We start from the raw sequence: 20,786 nt of genomic DNA on the forward strand, positions 1-20,786 counted from the left end.
GCGAAAATCGTAATCACATTTTGCACATTATTCTAAAACATTTGTGGTATTTGTTTTCAATGCGATTTAAGTAAGCATGTAATGTATAAGATTTCATTTAATTTTTTCTTTTCTAGAGAAGATAGAGAAAAAGTTTATATAATTTTTTTTATATGTAAGGCGTCGGGAAAAGGCGAGGCCCAAGCCGAGGCGCTGGCCTTCGTCCGTCAACACTCCCACCCCTACCGATGGGGGAGAAGGCTGACGACAAAGGCGAGGGTCTAGGCCCAGGACGGGCTCATTTGTTTTTCCGACGCTGAAAGAACGGGAATAAAGCATGTATACGAATACCCTGCGTATTTCTTAATTCCTAATTCCATTCTACGCGTCTGTATAACATATATAAAATTTAATTCGTCCTAAGATTTATATGAAACATTTAAAAGATTTTTTATACATATGCCTATACATATATCGGAACAACTATGAAACAAGAGGTATAATCATTATTATTCATGGACTGATTATAGTCAAAGTCTAACCGGACTTTGAAATGAGAACATAAAACTTAAATGTAAAGTTTCATTTAAATTCATTTAGCTATTTATACTCAATCGTAATAATAATATACATATGTGTGCTCATACATGGGAATAAAAAAAAATTTCTTTTTTTTCAATAATTAAAATATGATCAAAGAGGTCTTAAAACGTGTATTTCCGTAAAATAAATTTTACAAAATTTTTTTTTCATTACGGGTACTTTGCTTATGTGCGCCTACATAGGTCGGAAAGTAAAAATGCCTGGGCAGTCGAGAATCTCGGCTCGAGAATCCAAATCGTATGCCGTTGACTGGAGGTCGGATTTCAGTTGTTAAGAGCGAGAAGGCAAATGTGAGCCTTTCTCTCTCGACTCCCACGAAGCGGTCCGAAATTACTTCGGGCAGCTTCGGAGAATTGAGGAAGAGGGCATGCGTCAGTTTGCCTTTGTCGTCTTTCCGAAACTCCACGAGCTCACGTACGCGTATCTAGCATGTGTGAGTGTGCACACGACGGTGCTTTTCTGGCATCAGTGACCTAGAAGAATTTGCGAAACAATTACTCTCCTAAGAAAATAAATGTTGCCTACCACACACATATAACACATATTGCATACCTTGAAATCGAGGGAAAGGAATACAAAATATTAACACGTATGCTATATAAGACAACTAAACTATAACTAATACGCATTCTCGAATGTGATTGGTTGAATCACTGACCCGGAATGTCGATTTGCTCCTCCTCGGACGTGATTGGCCGAACCACCGATCCGGAACATGCACTCGACCGTGACCTGTGGTATATATACCCCAAATTTTACAGAGGTGCGTTATTCGAGTCTCTGCGATAACAGTGACAACATGGAGTTCTTCAAGTCCTTTCTTCGCGTTATTGGAGTGCTGCAACCCGCCAAGGTAGATATCATCTCTGAGCTACCGTTGGAGGTGTCGCAGTTAATTCTGCGCAAGTTGGATCCTGAATCTCTGCTGAGTGTTGCTCAAGTGTCAAGTAAGTGGCTGAATGTTTGTAGATCTGACAAGAGCCTACGACAATCTGCAAGACGTTACCAGCGACGCAACAGGAGGGAATTGAGAAGAGCCTTTTTAGGAGAACTTTCGACTGCTCAAAGGAGGCTAGACGTACCAAGAAAGCTACCTGAAACGAAGATGATGCTCAGAAACGTGCCTCGCGCTAGGGTCGAAGTTGCAGTCGTGTTTGGAAGAGCTCAACGTCTTAGGAGTCTTCCAACACGCGGTGAGGTAAGATCTAATGTTAGGATAAGATCCAACGGATGTATTAGAATGTAGTATAATGAATTTTATTGTGACATACCTGCTCGTGCATGCTTAGCAGTGAATTGTAAACTAAAATTGAACTTTAAAACTTTAGCATTAAATTTGTATAGGAGTGATTTGTTGAGTAGTGTTGAGTAGAGTTAATTGTAATTTGACGTACTTGGTTTCCAAAGGAAGAATTGAATTTATCGAAATATAATAATAATAACAATACATTAATATACGATTGTAATGTTAATTATAAAAAATGACCGGAGGGTTTAAACCTCGTGACATCAGATCAATAATTCTGTATAAACACCGCAATTATATTGATTAATTAAAATTGTGTATTCTCTTAATTGCTGACAATTTAAAACATACTTTGCCTTTGCTGAAAATATAATTTTTTGAATATTTGAGCGAGTCAAAATAATATTATGCCTTCTGAGAAGCACATTTCAGATGATTAAAATATTACTAAATTCTGACGACTATAATGTATTCAACTTGTCATCGGATGTAAAAATCACCCATTCAACTTCAAATAACAAAACACCCTGTATAAATCTCACATTTTGATGTCCATAATTCATGGCTCAGCTTCGATGTCTCTTCCAAAGATTTTTAAAACCTTCGTCCACCTGGTTGGTGACCCTCTCAAAATACTTTCCGTCCCTGAATTGCTATCTGGGGTATCGTAGTAAACTCTGATTTTAGACACTTAACAACTGTCACGAAGGTGGCTGAACACTTGCAAGCCTCATAGTACCAATCATCTGCAAAATGCCACAGCTAAAGCTCGAAGATGTGTACAAGAAGATCGTATAAGTAACGATTACCTGTGCTGAAGTGAACAGGACGATGCTCATTCCTGACTCAAAGGATTTACCCATAGGGATACGTCTGACGTTAGTTTCGAATACATCAGATGTTCGTAGAATCAGTAATGCTATAAAAGCGCCTCAATTATATTAATTAATTAAAATTGTGTATTATCTTGTAATTGCTGACAATTTAAAACGTGCATTGCCTTTGCTAAAAATACAATTTTTTGAACATTTGAGCGAGTCGAAATAATATTATTACTTTTGAGAAGCACATTTTTAGATGATTAAAATATTAATAAATTACGAGTACTATTGTCATTCATATCTGAACTACTGCTGGTGGCGTCGCAGTTAATTCTCCGTAAGTTACATCCTGAATCTCTGTTGTGTTCTGTGCAAGTATCATGAAAGTGGCTGAACGTTTCCTGCTCTGACAGGAGGTTACGATAATCAAGAAGACGCCATAAGCTTCACAATGCAAGACGAATGAGGGAGGGCTTTCTAGGACGAAGTTTCCTAATTCGGACAAGGATGGATACATCGAGGAAGCTTCACGAAATGAAGAGTACTTGTGTCAATATGTCTTGTGCTAGATTCGATACTGATGTCATCAAAACGTGTTGTGCTAATGAGAGATAATGTTAGCATAAGATCCAATGGATGTATTAGAATGTAATATAATTAATTTTATTATGACATAGCTGCTCCTGGTTAGCTTTATTTTTAATATTATAGGGGCAAAGTGGATTTAATGCTATAAGATTTCTTCTGTTTTTAATATGTGTTACTTAGAATGTAATCAAAATTATTTTTACACTTATGACGCTGAGTCATATAGGCGGTAGTAATATTGTTTAGAAAGAATACTGATAGGGTAGATCAGGGTAGGTTGACACACAACATTATCTAGATTATTGAATATATATTGATCTGTAACGTTATCTAGACTTTTGAACATATATTGAACGGTAATATTATCTAGGCTATTGAATCATTTATAGATTTTGACATATGATTGACTGAATTGAAACTACTTGTATCTTTTACCTATAAACACGAGTTTCTGAAGGAACAAGGAACTAGGAGTTTCAAATGTTTCATTCTGAATTTTTCTCATTTCATGTATATTATCAACGGATATAAATGGATCATAATTAATGCTATCAAAGACTTTAATGCTAATGGCGCTAACAGTGTACCCTCTCTCGACCTTGTTTTATATAATTAGGAAGAGTGTAATTATTCATAATTGCCCTACGAAATGAAGTAATGATATGCAGTCCAGTGTATAATTGCAAAAAAAAGAGATAGTATTTAATTATTATTGATAAAGAGTTTCATATAATGTCTCGGACGTATACAAGTCATACCAATTGCGTTTGTTTCATGATCGAGTTTAATACCAGTTTTGCAAGTAAGTATTATTATGATTCGAACTATTCTAAATTAGCTTTTAACTATTTTTTATCGTACTATAGTGTCATGGTGCCTCTGTACAGTTTATTTTGTTTTCAGTATTTAGTGAATCCGTAATATTAGAATACTATTTGTTTCAACTGACAAAGTCTTCTTCCGTTCCAGTGGCTACGAACAAATTAATTTAACAGACAGGCGATAAGAAAGTGATTTAGACATGTGATTGACCCAGTCGAAGATCAGATCGAGACGTTGATTTATGTGTTCCGTCGCTGCTCGATATCGCGATGACATTCGTGACATTTTTGCGAAACATCCGGACGCGAAAATGCAAAGCGGACTTCGTTTCCAAACTTCCAGTAGAGATATCGCAGATGATACTACGAAAACTGGATGCCCAATCTCTTCTCTGCGCAGCGCAAGTATCACGACAGTGGATGAAAGTTTGCCAATCCGATTGTCATCTGAGAAGGACTGCAAAGTTGGACAAAATGAGACGCGAGTTAGCAGGGAAAGACGTAAAACAAAATTTCGGTGGAGATAAACCGGAAACGAAGTCCGTTATATCAGTTCCTGCAAACAGAAAGAATATTCCAAAACGGAAATTGCGCGATTATCGTTATTTTAACGAATACATTGCTAATTTCACTGCGAGGAACGCTTACATGCGTACAATTAATGAACTAGATAAGCTAATCGCTTTATAAGATAAAAATTTATTAAAAATAAGAAACAGTGGTGGATAGTATGTAGCGTAATTTCCGAAGTTATAATTATAGTTCAATGTTTCTTAATAAAATAATATGTATTCCACAAATGCATTATTGACTGTTGAGGTTTTTACTGCACAATGTATTATTTTAATTATATATGTTTTATTTATCACAACTAATGAGAAAACAATTAGCTGTACGTAGCGTGTTACATTGTATTACAGATTAATCTATAATCAATAAGTGATCCAGCAGGTGGCGATCGATTACCTTTTTTGTCGACACAAGTGAGATTTACGATTATGTTTTGTCTTATTACTCCTGACATTCCATTGTAATTGTAAATCTCTATTTGTTTTAACTTTATAATATCCAAGATTTTATTTTTTATTTTCGTTTTCAATATGCATATTCACTTAAAAACTAAGCTATATCTAAGTTTTACAATGACGAGAATTAAATTTATATTTTATTAAGGTTTTACTAAATGTTTAATTATTTATTCTATATCTCATATCTTGTTTCGTAAATATTTGAATTTAACACTGTCTGTCGGATTCGTGAAAATTTCAGCAATTTGCTCGTTGGTAGGACGCTGATCTATTTCTATTAGTCCTTCAATAGCCCGTTTTTGATAAGACTAATGGCACTCTGATTGTCTATTAACAATTTAGCTTTTACTTTCTCGTTTAATATTACTGAACTTTGCTTAGATCTTTATGGTCAATTTCAGAAGTACATTGGAAAATGACGTCTCTTGCAATTATTATTTTGTTGCGATCATCCCAAAGTCAATATCCATATGTAGAATATCCAACAGACACGTATTTCCTACTACTTTCTTCTAATTTTTTTGTTTGTGAGAACACTTTGGCATAGACTTTGCACCCACAAAGCTCAAGACTGGAAAAACCTGGACTTTTACCGTACCAGTTCTCAGCTGGCGCTATGGCGTTAACTGCTTGTTATAGTAGGGCTCCTGTTCAGCAGATACACATCTGTGCATACTGCTTCATCCCACATTTCTTTATTTAGTTTGGAACCTAGAAGCAAGGCTCTTAATCTATCTAGAATACTGCGATTAAGTCTTTCAGCTTTGTCGTTTACTTGTGGCGTATAGGGTACTATAAAGTCAAGAATGGCCCCATTATTTATACACCAATTTTGTACATTTTCGTTTGCGTACTCTCTCAAAATTTTAGTTTTCAATTTTAGTCGTAATACGTTCATGTTCCATTTGTACATGTACATTTTTACGATGTCTGCTACCCCATATTTTCCTTTTAATAAGAACACTGCCCCAGTGTGAGCGTATATAAAATTTCTACGTTGTATGTAAAATATATTATTCACGAGACAATGATTTCTATCCATCTCGTACTTTTTATTTTTTTCTAAATTCCGTAAAACAAATTCGTCTACAAATACATTATTAATTATAATAGTCTCATGGCAATACTTTACTTATTATGTAAATAATTCAATTTGTTGCGTGATATTTTAATGAATTAACAGTGTGAGTCACAAATGACTCCAGCACAGGATGTGAAGTCCAGTGCTCCCTACAACGAATATTCATTTATTGACTAGTAGAGTAAGTAGTAAAAGAGAATTTAACATTTTGTTTGCTCTGAAGTTCGTATGACACGCAGTTTATAAGTTCATATTCCAAACATATCAAATAATATACAAATTGAAAAACATAAAGTGTACATGTACAAAGCATAGCTTTTACAAACAGGGCACAACTTTTTCACGGACAATCAATTAAACGATTCTATAGCTTTGCAAATGTCAATAGTTTACAACATCAAATGCTCTACATGTACATTTAAAATTTGATTGATCGAATCACTGATCCGGAAAGTCGATTTGCTCCTCCTCGGACGTGATTGGCCGAACCACCGATCCGGAACATGCAGTCGACCATGACCTGGGGTATATATATCCCAAATTTTTCAGAGGTGCATTATTCGAGCCCCTGCGACAACAGTGACAACATGGAGTTCTTCAAGTCCTTTCTTCGCGTTATTGGATTGCTGCAACCCGCCAAGGTAGATTTCATCTCTGAACTGCCTTTGGAGGTGTCGCAGTTAATTCTACGCAAGTTGGATCCTGAATCTTTGTTGTGTGTTGCGCAAGTGTCACGAAACTGGTTGAACGTTTGCAGCTCTGACAAGAGTTTACGGCAGTCAGCCAGACGTCATAAGCGGCGGAACAAGAGAAGAATGATGAAAGCCTTTGTAGATCAGGGTTTCCCGGAACTGCCAAAAATGGACGTTCGAAAGAAGCAGCTGCAGAGGAAAAGGATTCTCAGGGATGCGCCATGTAAGTTCGAGGCCGCCATTGTATTTGGAAGAACTGACCGCCGAGTGAATTTTATTAGACAGGATCAGATATCTAGCCCATTAGCTCTAAGGAATGCTAGGTATATGAGGATGTAATTAATAAATTTCTTTGTGATATATTTGCTAATGCATGTTTTATAGTTAATATTGATATGATGTAAGTATAGCAATGTAATCAGATTCTAGTAGTAAGGTATGTTAGTTAGAATATTATTAAACTTATTTTGACAGTTGTATCATTCTTCGTTATAACAATCCTTCATTTTCGATAATATTTTATGTACATTGGGTGTGCATATTTTGTAATTGATAAATCTGATGTAGTAAGAATTTTACTGAGAATGGGGTATGTAAGTATAGTATAATTTGAAATTATTTTTACTTTTGCATTCCAAGGCTCTACATTGTTATTGTTTAGTAATCATTATTATTTGTAATTGTTAGGATATTAATTTTATCTATGTGGTGTATATTATTCCAAATGTAGGTAATCTAACATACTAATAATTTCAATAATAAAAGTAACTTGTTTGAGACTGATTGGGTAGTAGAGTGAAAACTCGATAAATGTCCTTAAGAGTTGTTCCGTAAATGATACATTTTTATCCCCACCATTAGGGGGATTCCCCTTGAACCAGTGAGGCGAAGTGTAACCGGAGACGTAGTGGCTATCTTTAAAAATCTTTATTGCCTTCGTCATCTTCGTTCAAATGTCTCTGTCAGTGTGACCACACTACTGTACAAGAAGAAAGTTTATTATTTTTTACTTTTTTTTAATCAAATTTTTACTATCATCTGGGGGAGATTTTCTAATTGAAATGAGACTAAACACGATATAAATCGGTCAATATTTGTTAGCATAATATTGAATTAAATATTGTACTTGAGAGTCTTTCTCTCTTTGTTTATCCTTCTTGTGATGTCCTTTTCTATCTTCGGAAACATCAAAGAACGACGGATCGAGGTGCTGGGTACATTTATCGAATAGGAGGTAGCTATTTTCAAACGGAACGCTTCCGCTGTTCCATAAGTGATCAGAAACTGCAACACTTATGAGATAGGAGGTTTCGTTAGCTACCACTGTTCGATAAATGTACTCTATCCACTGACCTTGTGAAGATACGTACATGTTTTGGAGGTGCTATTAAATACCTCTCCCTAACTCCACTGAGACATTTCACTCGATTGATTGAACACGTTTTGGACAATTTCAGATTTTGTGCAAACTGAAATATTTTCAGAAATGTAATGTGCAACGGGTATTTAAACTGGGACGATAAATCTGGTTCTCAGTTCCTCTTTCTTCTTTAGCTACTGACTTTTTCTATGTTCGTGGCGTCGCACAGTGGGGTCATTGCATGCCAAACGCGGCAAAAAGTGGTTTTATACAAATATACCCACAATGAAATAATGATTCACTAATAGTTAATCACTAATAGTACATGTTTGTTACTTTTCTGGTCTGCCATTCCGAGCTAGACCCTTGCTATCGGTTTCAACAGGCGGAGTCAAACAGTGCAACAATAGGACCGCTTTTATGACTTGCCACTCAAACTGAGACGTCTCCGCCGAAAATCATTCAATTTTCAAGCGTTATATCTTGAAAACTAATAATAATCGGGTGAATAAATTGCAGGTTAATGAATTCGTATTGAAAAACGCTATCGCATGATCCAAACAAAAATATACAGTGCCATTTAAAAAACGAAACTTCACCATCGTATCTTTGAAACTAATAATATAGACAAAATTTTCGTATCATCAATAGTATCGCGACTGTCACACTTTAGAGAGGACACCCTGTATGTATAGCAACTGAGGGGTCGGACGAGCGCTTGTGAGAGCGCGACTCCTCTGGTGGCGAACATGGGAGGCGGCGCCACATAACTACTCATTTTCAATACTTTTCAATGTGTTTTTTAGAACATTATTGGAATAACTAGTTGAAAGAAACGTGTTCGGAATGAAATTGATACTATTTTAGAGACTTGATCGGTAAAATACTTATACTAAATTTGTGTTATTCAGAGAGCTAAAGTCACTATTTTCGACCCTAGTTAAAGACAGGTTATATAAATATTTGTGGTATCGGGAAATGCGAGGAACTTGAGCGGAGTAAGAACTATAGGTTAAAAGAGAAAGCGTTACAGGTCGAAAGGGACGGGAAAAACCCCTGGGTCGGCGGGCCCAGTGACGCGTTCGAGGTCCTCTCGCGCAGGGGTGCGAAACACAAGCATGACCATATTTGGTCATGTACGCGCCCGAAAGAAGCTTGAATGGTGGGGCGGAAAAGGTTTTAAAAAGGGATGTTTCGAGCGGAAAAAGGAGACTCACTTGACAAGACGTTGCCGTAACAAGTCGCTTTAAGTTGTCATTTCAAGTTGTCGTTTTAAGTTGTTGTTTTAAGTTGTCGTTCTAAGTTATATCAGTTTAAGCGTAGCTGTTATTCAAATAGTCTTAAAATTAGTTCCTAGTCACTTTTAATATTTAAATAAAGATCTTTTTGAACAAATACCCACATATTTATAAGCAATTCATTTTTTAAAGAAATTGCATCAATTTGCTTATGTTGATGTCATTAATATTATATTGAAATGTGAATATTATATTACTTTATTTTATTTAAATAGATTTCACCTACATCCTGCAAGAATTCTTTTTCTTCTTTTACAAAATATTTCTTATTTCGAAGGTAGTCTGTAAGTGCCTGATACTGCATTTGAAAAAGTTAATGGAAGTAAAACGTATATCTTTATATTATATGTTTATCGTTTTCGTTTTCCCATGGTCGTCGTAAACATATAGTTTTCTTGATTAGACTTTGCCTTTGCCTATAACACATATCAACGCAAGTATTTAAGACTTGAGTTATTTAACGTACAAAGCGATAAGTGAAGTCATTATCTTAGAATATTATTTTCTACAGAGGTAATTTTTAGAAAGAGTTTTTATATTTTCTAGACTGGGATCGCACACGAACTAATTGAACAACAAATGCAACTTCGATCCATCTTCCTTCCCATTTTTTATCATTCTTAGATTCTACAGATGATGCCATCCGGAGATGGAAATCCATTACTATTCATAAATTCTTAAAATAAGTTATAAGTAGACCGTGGATTTTATGCAAATTTATATTTTTATTAATAGAATTGAAATGTACCCTTTGTAGAGGGTTGTCTTAACCCCTAACTGTAATAAGTCCTATGATTTAGTATTTCTTAAATTTTTGAATATTAATTACTTTCTGTAGTTTTTTGAGAATTAAAAATTTCCTCTGAAGTTCGTATGACACGCAGTTTATAAGTTCATATTCCAAACATATCAAATAATATACAAATTGAAAAACATAAAGTGTACATTTAGGGTGGAACGAAAAAATGAAAATTGTGTGACTGTTTTCTAATAGTGAAAAAAAGTTGCCTTTAGGCTTTCAGATTAAGCCTGTAAAAGTTAGTTTCTGTCAAAACAATTTTTGAGGTGCCGCAAGGGGTTGGATTTTTTTCTTTTTCATTTTTAAACATATTTTTTAAAATTTATATCTATAAACTGTTTTTATAGGTTTAAAGTAAAAAATGATCCTTCACATTTCCTTTTATAACGGAATTCGTGTAAGGAGATAGTTAAAATTTTTAGTTCTTACATTTTTAAAAATATTTCACCTTTTTTAATACTTTATAACATAATTTCATGGTATCATAAAGTGCCAGCGCAATTTGAAGTAACCTTGGGTGAAGTCATATATTATTGTCAGGAGCAAACCAATCGCATTAACATATTCGTTGCGGATTCGTAGGAAGGTACTTCAATATAGACAACACGTATTTTTTCAACCCAGTTACTGTAACATTGAATTTGCTGTTTAGATTTTATTCAGTTATTAAATTGAAAACGGCTATAAGTAATACCTGCGCTGAACCTTTGTTGTAAGTATCTACAGCAACACGTGCTGTTTCGCTACGTGCAGGACGGATTTTAACAAACGAAACATGAAACAAATGATGGTGTCAAAAGGCATCATCCGCAGCGAATGTGTTAAGAGTGTAGGCATTATAAGCAAGCATGCCAATTGGTGTGGTCGTGCACCCATAATAATATAAATTGTACGTTAGATAGGTGTGAATTATCTGTTGTGTATTGCGAGGTGTGTGCTATAGAAATATAATAATTCACTATTTCCGAGATCTTGTTGGCGAGTGTAAAAGAAAATGGAAACGCTAAAAAAAGTACAAACTAGACAAGCAGTTGAGTGTCCTATATTTGGCTGTCCAAAGGACTTAAATGACAACGTTCTTCCCAGTTATGAAGATATTATGAAGTGTTACTTGTACATACGGCAGGAATTAAGAGCACTGAGCGAAAAGGAACCAACGGTAGGTGAACTTACTGACAAATTAGTTCCAAAAGTTGAACGAATATGGGTAAGAGCTTCTATTCCCATTGTCTCTCAAACTAGAGTATCACAGATGATAAAGTCATATCATGAAAAATATAGAAATCTTTTAAAATCAAAGGGCAGAAAAGGAACTCAGAAGTATGACTCAAATTTAAACACCTTTAGAATAAATTCAAAGCAACTTTTTGATATAGCAGCCTGCAAATGTTCTGATTTTGCGAGGTGTGAATGTGAAAAAATTAAGAAAGTCCCTATTATTGAAAAAGCGTTTTTGCAAGACCAAAGATCACAGAGGCACATGGTCATATGTAGTGTTGACAAAGCCACTACTAAACAAATTGCACACAAGGAGATAAGGAAGCAAGAACAACATTGCAGAATTTTTAAGTATAGAGAAGAGACATCGGATAATATACGAATGAAACTGGAAAGTTTAAAAAGTACAAAAGAAACCAATGAATTTGATTTAGACTCCAAGGAAGAATCCGAGGAAGAAGTTTCGCCAGTACGTCTACCATCATCGTCAGCGGTTGAGAATTCGCGTTTAGAACCATCAACCTTGCAGATGCAGATGCGTGTTAAATTGCCGTCGCTAGCATCTATCTGTGATAGAACTGGGGTTTCGGACAGAGCAGCGGCAGTCATTGCCAGTGCAGTACTTGAAGATGTTGGATTGATTACACCATTAGACAACACCAAAGTAATTGATAGGATGAAAGTAAGAAGAGAACGAAAAAGGAATCGAGAAAGGCTTACTGTGAAATCGGGTCATGAAACAGATGAGTTACAGAATCTTAGGATTAAAGGCTTCTACTTTGACGGAAGAAAAGATCATACTATTGTACAGGAAAAAAAGGAACCAAATATTATCGTAGAACCATCTTAGAAGAACATATCTCTTTTGTAGAAGAACCTGAATCAAAATATTTAGGTCATGTTAGTCCGGAATCAAGTACTGCACTTAACATTAAAACCAGTATTGGTTCTTTCTTGCAGAAAAAGCAAATCAATATTTCAAATATCACAATAATAGGATGCGATGGTACTGCTACAAATACAGGGAGTACTAATGGAATTATTTCCCTGCTTGAAAAAGAAATGGGAAGACCCCTGCAATGGATAGTTTGCCTCTTTCATGCAAATGAACTCCCTTTTCGTCACCTCTGCAGATTTTTAAGCGTCAAATCTACAGGGCCAGCGAGATATGCAGGAGATATAGGCGACAAGATTGGTAATTGCGAAGAACTTCCGCTCGTTAACTTTAAACCAATCGAAGGATATCTGCCGGATATACTAATTGTATTAAAAGATTTGAGCACTGATCAAAAGTACCTTTTGGAAATATGCCAGGCAATTTCTAGTGGTATATGTTCTCCTGATATAGCAAAAAGGAACCCAGGTAAACTTTGTCATTCACGATGGCTCACAACTGCAAACCGCATTCTCCGTCTGTAATGACTACGTCGATCTAATTTCATGGCATAATTATGAAATCACTGAGCCTCCGATGATACAACAATTTGAAGAAGATGAACTACGACATCTGGTAGAAATAACTTCAGAAAACTGTACGGAAAAAGATCTGCCAATCAAGTTTTCACTGAAACGCGTAACTGAAGCTTCATCTGCTGTCTGTGGAGAAACTGCAAGGGATGGATTCATAATGGCTAAGATCGAATCGCAAAAATTGATGTCTTCTTTTGAAACGAAGAAACAGTTTAAATTAAAGACATATCAATAAAAAATTTCATGTTTAATGATCTAATTACATCTAACATTTTCATTAAAATCAATTTTTTCATTATTATTTTGTGAATGAGAAAATAAAGAAATCTTTTGAAATGATACTTTTTATTAGCTACTGCCAATCCTTCTCATCTAAGATTATCGTTAAAATGTATTAAGAAAAATTATCTGGTGGAAACAAATGGCAAATTACTGTAAATTACTGAAAAAATCACGAAAACCACACACAATCAGTTAATATTAATTTTTGAAAGGCTTGCGGCACCTCAAAAAATTTGTTGATCACGTTCAAACTTTGGCAGCTTAAATATCATTATAAAAGACAACTTTTGCCCACTATTAGAAGCCATGAACAATAAAAAAATATTTTGCCCCTATATTTCGTTCCACCCTAGTGTACATGTACAAAGCATAGCTTTTACAAACAGGGCAAAACTTTTTCACGGACAATCAATTAAACGATTCTATAGCTTTGCAAATGTCATTAGTTCACAACATCAAATGCTCTACATGTACATTTAAAATTTGATTGGTCGAATCACTGATCCGGAAAGTCGATTTGCTCCTCCTCGGACGTGATTGGCCGAACCACCGATTCGGAACATGCAGTCGACCGTGACCGGGGGTATATATATCCCAAATTTTTCAGAGGTGCATTATTCGAGCCCCTGCGACAACAGTGACAACATGGAGTTCTTCAAGTCCTTTCTTCGCGTTATTGGATTGCTGCAACCCACCAAGGTAGATTTCATCTCTGAACTGCCTTTGGAGGTGTCGCAGTTAATTCTACGCAAGTTGGATCCTGAATCTTTGTTGTGTGTTGCGCAAGTGTCACGAAACTGGTTGAACGTTTGTAGCACTGACAAGAGTTTACGGCAGTCAGCCAGACGTCATAAGCGGCGGAACAAGAGAAGAATGATGAAAGCCTTTGTAGATCAGGGTTTCCCGGAACTGCCAAAAATGGACGTTCGAAAGAAGCAGCTGCAGAGGAAAAGGATTCTCAGGGATGCGCCATGTAAGTTCGAGGCCGCCATTGTATTTGGAAGAACTGACCGCCGAGTGAATTTTATTAGACAGGATCAGATATCTAGCCCATTAGCTCTACGGAATGCTAGGTATATGAGGATGTAATTAATAAATTTCTTTGTGACATATTTGCTAATGCATGTTTTATAGTTAATATTTATATGATGTAAGTATAGCAATGTAATCAGATTCTAGTAGTAAGGTATGTTAGAATTTAATTTAAATTGGGAATATAATTTTACTATAACAGCGTTTCTAAAATTTCAATTAAAAATAAATGCTCGTTTTATTAACTTATTCACTACATATACACATTGTTGCAATAATTGGATAAGATACGTATCATTTTAACAGTAACCTGATAGAAACGATTAAGGAAGGTGATATTTCGTATCAGTTTTCAGTGCTTATTGTTTATCTTCCTTACTATTTTTATTTTTTTTGTCTTCCTTACTGTGATTATCTTCCTTACTATTTTTATTTTTTTTGTCTTCCTTACTGTGACTATCTTCCTTACTATTTTTATTTTTTTTGTCTTCCTTACTGTGACTATCTTCCTTACTATCACTATCTTCCTTACTGTGTTTCTTTTCCTTGCTATCATTATCTTCCTTACTATGTTTACATGATGATGTCAAGGAATATTGTGGCACGTTCTCAAGCCAAAACTTCAAGCTGTCTGTAAGATCAACCTTTGTCAATTTAGCCTTCGTATCAGTACCATTTCCGATCTTCAGGTAGCCTCCAATTTTATATGACTCCCAAGTATGAGCATTCTCCATGAGAGTCGATGAGGGTTTGCTAAAAATAATATTCGTTCATTATTTACATTAGAATTAGAAGCATTATCTTCATTTGTTTTATAAATTCCATAGAATTTCATAAAATTTCATTTACTTCATAAATTTCATAAAGTTTTATGAAATTTCATTTGCTTTATAGAATTTGAAATATTTCTGTAGTAATTTCCGCACCTGTTTTTAGCAAAACTGGTCCATAAATCAATCAGTAGATCAATGACTTTGAAATCGTCCTTGGTGCGTTCAATATTAAACTTTGCACCGATGCTTTTCGAGCTCAGTGGGAACAAGTAAAATAGATCATCTCCTTGCGCGATACCATGTTTTGCAAATTCACCGCCAAAAAGTAGCGCGTAACTGAGAGCTCCGTGGTAATTGAATTGGTAAGAATAAAAAGGTGTCTTCTTAAGAGTTTTCATGCTTTCCACTAGCTGAATTTGGGGGAAAATGTAGAAAAAGTCTGTTGCGAATTTTGTGAAAATGGAAATAATCTGAAACCAAGAGAAGACGCGCGAAAGATGATTAGACATCAATATCAATAAATTTATATATTTTTCATACTATATCGAATTTTTCTTAATATCTACATAATTTGAATTAATTACGAATATTAATATTCTTTTTACTATTATATGTGTATTTATTACTCCATTAATTTTGTAGATATATTATACTTACAGAATCTTTGTCACCGGATACTTTATTTCCGAAATAAAATTTGACGATCTTCGCAGCCAAATTTGTCACATTCTTTCCTCTCAATGGTTCGTAATAACGCAAGAAACGTTCTATTACGGACACAGGGTTCTTTACACATTCGTCATACAGTTTCTGATTCTCAACGAGTCCTACGTAATCGAATAACGCGTTAGTTCTTTAAATATTTTTATAGTATAATATTTAATATATAAAAATGTTTTTCAACTCAAATTCCATAAAACCTGATAAAGTAACAATTAAGAAAAAATGATGTGTATAAGATGGGGTATATATGACAACCGAAGAACTGATTTAAATACCAACTTCAGTTACTATCAATTCTAAGATATATATTCCTTCAAAAATTGTTTACTCTACATCCCAAAATTTTAATTAACAAAATCTTTGCGACTCACGGCGTGTGAAGAACGTTCCCTCGTCCACTACGTTTCCAGTGATCAATGGACAATCGTTAAAGTTATTTTCTCTAATCAAATTTTCCGGAGTATTTGTTAAAAATGCCTCGATGTTGCTTGGTTCCTTCGTCGGTCTCCATAAGGTCTGCGACTCAATCGACAGCTCGTCGAACACGGAAAGTGTATCTACTAATTTCTGAGCATTTGCTTTACGAAGACACTCGATCATCAATAAAGAATTGGCAGTAGGACAATTCAACTTTGCTGCCACTTTTTTCGGTATCTGGTAATAGCTTGGATCGCTGGTGAACGCACGCGGATTCAAAGCAGCTCCACTCTGAAGAATGCCGCGTTTGAATAATTCTGCAATATATAATTAATTACGAAATAAATTATTTTCTGTCCAGTAGACAACATTTAATCAAAAATAAATTTTTTCTATTATTTAGTCATTTTTAACTGTATACATAAATCGACTAAGAGTGTCAGGATACTAGGAACTGATTAATAAATAACAAAGTATATATTTAATTAAAATTCCACTAAGGGGACATAAATCTTCTCGTCTCGAGGCCAATTTCTGGTAAAAATTCTCTTCAGGGGATCAGCAAAAATTGTATTTGTATACATTCTAAGCTATCAAAACAAATTATTTATACGTAACTGTCTTGTATTAATAAGCCTTTACAATAAGGCTCAATCTGACTGCCTGGTCCCCTTTACTCGTTTCGAAAAACGCGCCATGATTAGTGCGCCCCTCGAACTAATCGATATCGCGTTCGATCACTACTATATCAAGTATTATAATTTCAAAAAGTAGAACGCCTTACTATTCTCTAATATCTTTGTTCAGGAAAATGTTATACCGATTAAATGTTCGATATTCCTAGATTAGTAATTCACAGAGACTGAATCTTCTTCATTTTTCGTTAAGCAACTTATCCAGAGACGAGACTCCGTCAAATAACGAATAACTTTTACGTAACGATATACGTACTTGTAGATCTCTTCGAAAGAGTATGCAAATGAACGCAATCGGCGCCAAAACCTTCGCCGAACAAAGTAATGTCGTCGGGATTCCCTCCAAACTGACGAATGTTATTTTTTATCCAGTATAGCGCCTGCACCTGATCCTTCAAACCGAAATTTCCAGGCGCCGCCAAGTCTCCAGTGCTGAGGAAACCCATAATGCTTAACCGAAAGTTGATCGTGACTACCACGACGTTCTTGTCGAGCAAGTATCCTGGCCCGTCTAAAATTTTACTTGCGTTACCCTGCGTAGAACTGCCACCATGTATGTACACCATGACAGGTAGCAGAACATCAGTTCCTAGCTGCAGAAGAGAATAACATAACACTTGTTAACACATTTATATATCAGTGACAGGATTTTTCACTCTGTAACTGAAACAATTAATTGTCAAGTTGAACAATTGTTCAAAATCAAAGTTTCAATGTCAACAAAAATTTTACGATTTTAGTCTGGCATTCAACGTGTTGATAATGCTTTAATGATGGTATAACCATCTTCGACCACCATGTATGTTCAACTAGGTGCATGTTGAGTCTGGACGACTAATTGTTTTGCGAACTACTTTCTAAAATTGTTCGTCATAATAAAATTTATTATAAATAACCTGTGGAGTATGAATGTTTAAGTACAAGCAATCCTCTTGACCCTTCACGCCATCTCTGAATTCTATACATTGATCGCGGACTTCGTGTGCCTTGAGAGTTTGTATCCATGGTATTTTCGGAACCGGAGCTTTGAATCTATAATTTGTAAAATATGTTACTATACCGATTCCTTTTTAGACATTACGTTTGATAAAAGAGTGTTTTATTTCATTTCTGGGAAATGAAATAATTTATAAATTTGAAATAATTAGTATTATAATATTAAAAATTCTTTAAATTCTTAAATAAATATAATATATAATAACGATAATAATAAGAAAATTGTTCAGCATATATTGTTTTTTTATAAATTTATGCTTTGAAAAGATCAACAATGACATAATATTTCTACGATAGAAGTTGATTTGAACATATGTACTATTAAAAGACGAGATGTTGGCAAACTCGCTAAACGACGCGAGGAACAAAGGGAATCTCTCTCTCGCCTCTTGCGTCATTTAGTTTGTAGGCAGAGTGCCACCATTTCGTCTTCGAATACTATATTGTCACTTCTGTACATGCACAAGAGTATTAAAAGGATTATTTTGAATCATTGGCCAAATATTGATGTTCTCATGTATCGTTTCGCCAGAGAATATCTAACAAACATGTAACAACGCAATAAAATTGAGAAGTGTAGTGAATAATTTAAAAAATAAGTTTCGAATACACATAGATACGAACCTAAGTTTTCCAATTGGTGGCTCTGCATAAGGTATGCCATTGAACGACCAATAGAATTTACCGTTCTTTGATAACTGTTGTATGCCATTTACAACCCCACGGTTTGTTTTTACATCACAAAAGGAACAAGCCTTAAAATATATTGCACAAATAAATAAAAAAAGTACACCTTTCATTGTGAACAGCGTTCTGTTGTCGGATGCTTCCAAAAACTGAGTTCTCGACATATAAGCTTCATATTCCTTATATACTAGTAAGTGACGTGAGTTGTTATAAATAAATATAGACATTGAAGTTATAACAAGGCAAAAAGACGCTTATACATATCACATTTTTTTAAATTGCTGATGTAAGCGAAATACAATGCAAATTTATATCTTAATTATAACAATTAAGTGTCTTAATGAATATTTGTTTGCTTTTTGCACTGTTAATTGACAGTTCTTGGCTGCAGAAAAGATATGAAAATAATAGGCTTGGGTGACTGACGACAACTCTGCGTAATCTCTTTGGGTATTCTGTAGATTATTATTTAGTTACGTGTTTTATTTAAATGTATAGAAACGGAGTTTCAAAATTAATTGCAAAAATTAATTGTAAAAATTAATTGCAAAAATTAAATGTAAAAATTAATTGCAAAAATTAATTGCAAAAATTAATTGCAAAAATGATTTGCAAAATTATTTCCATGCTAGCAATAAAATAACACATTCTGTTCACGATCAGCAAGCATTCTTGCGAAATATCTATCGCCATTTCGATTGCTATAAAGCTTTCTCATTTTATTTCCAAAGAAAATATTTAATTGTTATTAGATTGTCTAAATTACTTCAACCGTATATATTCGCGAAATTTATATTTAATATATTGAAATCGTGGCTTTTTAACTTTTTACTGAATACATTTCTTATTACTAACGAGGCTACAAATTATGGCACTACAACTTATCTCATCGCCGATGCCAAAAGCAATTTCAATGCAAATTCAAAACGATTCGCAAATGATATATCCAACGAGGCCCACTTTAATAAGTCATAAACTCAGATAACGTATTTCGTTTCCCACAATTTCCACTAAACTGTATTCATTACATCATCCTACCGTACTTAAAAATTCTATGTCGTATATACAATACATTATTCACGAGACAATGATTTCTATCCATCTCGTACTTTTTATTTTTTTCTAAATTCCGTAAAACAAATTAGTCTACAAATACATTATTAATTATAATAGTCTCATGGCAATACTTTACTTATTATGTAAATAATTCAATTTGTTGCGTAATATTTTAATGAATTAACAGTGTGAGTCACAAATGACTCCAGCACAGGATGTGAAGTCCAGTGCTCCCTACAACGAATTTTGTTTGCTCTGAAGTTCGTATGACACGCAGTTTATAAGTTCATATTCCAAACATATCAAATAATATACAAATTGAAAAACATAAAGTGTACATGGGAGTCGCATGGTGACAGCCGAAGCGTTTGGACGTGTTATAAATTCCGTGCGTATCGTGAATGCGAGTGCCATCGCGAGTATTTCAAGTGAAGTTTCTCATTCGTTTAGCAGTGCATTAAGTGCAAATCAGTATCATCCGTACACGGGAGCGTGCAAGCTCCTGTGGTCATTCTCTCATAAGCATCTCGGTGCAACCTTTTCACCGAAATGTTCTCTGCAAAGAACACCCCCAATGTACAGCAACGTCGAAGCTACACCAACGTCCTCCAAAGTGACAGTTTCCCGAAGAAAGAACAAGCAATCGTAATTGAAGCCAAAGAGGGAATACAGATAAGGGATTACGTCCAAGCCTTGGGAAAACTAACTAGCCCAAGCAACATTCGATTTATATCTAGAATTTCTAATGGCAGAATTTGTGTATTCCTCGCTACCAAAGAAACCGCGGATAACATCACAGGTAAATACAATCATATTAAAATCGACAACACAGATCTCTATCTGAGACCGCTCATCAACAAATACCAACGCATCATACTTTCAAATGTTTACCCAACGATTCCACATGCAATAATAGAAGAATGTTTCGACGAGCTGGAAATCAAAAGTGAATCGGCCGTTTCCTTCCTAAGAGCTGGCATAACAGAAGAAGGCTACGCACACATACTTAGCTTCCGTCGGCAGGTGTACATACGCCCAGAAGACGTACACAAGGTACCAGAATCTATGAAAATAGAACACGATCAAACTACATACTGGGTGTACCCTTCTACCGAAGCAGT

General features: G+C 34.9%; 3 protein-coding genes across 5 annotated transcripts; 2 read left to right on the plus strand and 1 right to left on the minus strand.

Moving 5' to 3' along the window:
• The first annotated feature begins 6,741 nt into the window (after positions 1–6,741).
• On the plus strand, positions 6,742–7,303 carry LOC122400480 (probable E3 ubiquitin ligase complex SCF subunit scon-2). The gene has a single exon (XM_043401975.1). It carries the CDS (start codon positions 6,755–6,757, stop codon positions 7,196–7,198), a length of 444 nt encoding a protein of 147 aa, XP_043257910.1. The 5' UTR covers positions 6,742–6,754; the 3' UTR covers positions 7,199–7,303.
• A 6,628-nt stretch (positions 7,304–13,931) lies between these two features.
• On the plus strand, positions 13,932–14,414 carry LOC122400437 (probable E3 ubiquitin ligase complex SCF subunit scon-2). The gene has a single exon (XM_043401909.1). The coding sequence runs from the start codon at positions 13,932–13,934 to the stop codon at positions 14,373–14,375; it is 444 nt and encodes a 147-aa protein (XP_043257844.1). The 3' UTR covers positions 14,376–14,414.
• Positions 14,415–14,531: 117 nt separating this feature from the next.
• LOC122400435 (esterase E4-like) lies at positions 14,532–18,812 on the minus strand. Of its 3 annotated transcripts, none has more exons than XM_043401907.1 (8): positions 18,547–18,812; positions 17,823–17,958; positions 17,183–17,519; positions 16,186–16,548; positions 15,749–15,918; positions 15,245–15,561; positions 14,770–15,071; positions 14,532–14,688 (listed from the first exon to the last, which is right to left on the minus strand). In XM_043401907.1, the coding sequence occupies exons 1-8, from the start codon at positions 18,771–18,773 to the stop codon at positions 14,678–14,680; spliced, it is 1,863 nt and encodes a 620-aa protein (XP_043257842.1). In that variant the 5' UTR covers positions 18,774–18,812; the 3' UTR covers positions 14,532–14,677. The 3 variants fall into 3 exon arrangements, with proteins under 3 accessions (XP_043257842.1, XP_043257843.1, XP_043257841.1); XM_043401908.1 differs by having other exon boundaries at positions 14,532–14,692; XM_043401906.1 differs by having other exon boundaries at positions 14,532–15,071.
• Positions 18,813–20,786: the final 1,974 nt, after the last annotated feature.

The sequence above is a fragment of the Colletes gigas genome, unplaced genomic scaffold (genome assembly GCF_013123115.1).
Source record: "Colletes gigas isolate AHSC1104 unplaced genomic scaffold, ASM1312311v1 Colletes_gigas_Sc00018, whole genome shotgun sequence".
In the NCBI taxonomy this organism is placed as follows: Eukaryota; Metazoa; Arthropoda; class Insecta; order Hymenoptera; family Colletidae; genus Colletes; species Colletes gigas.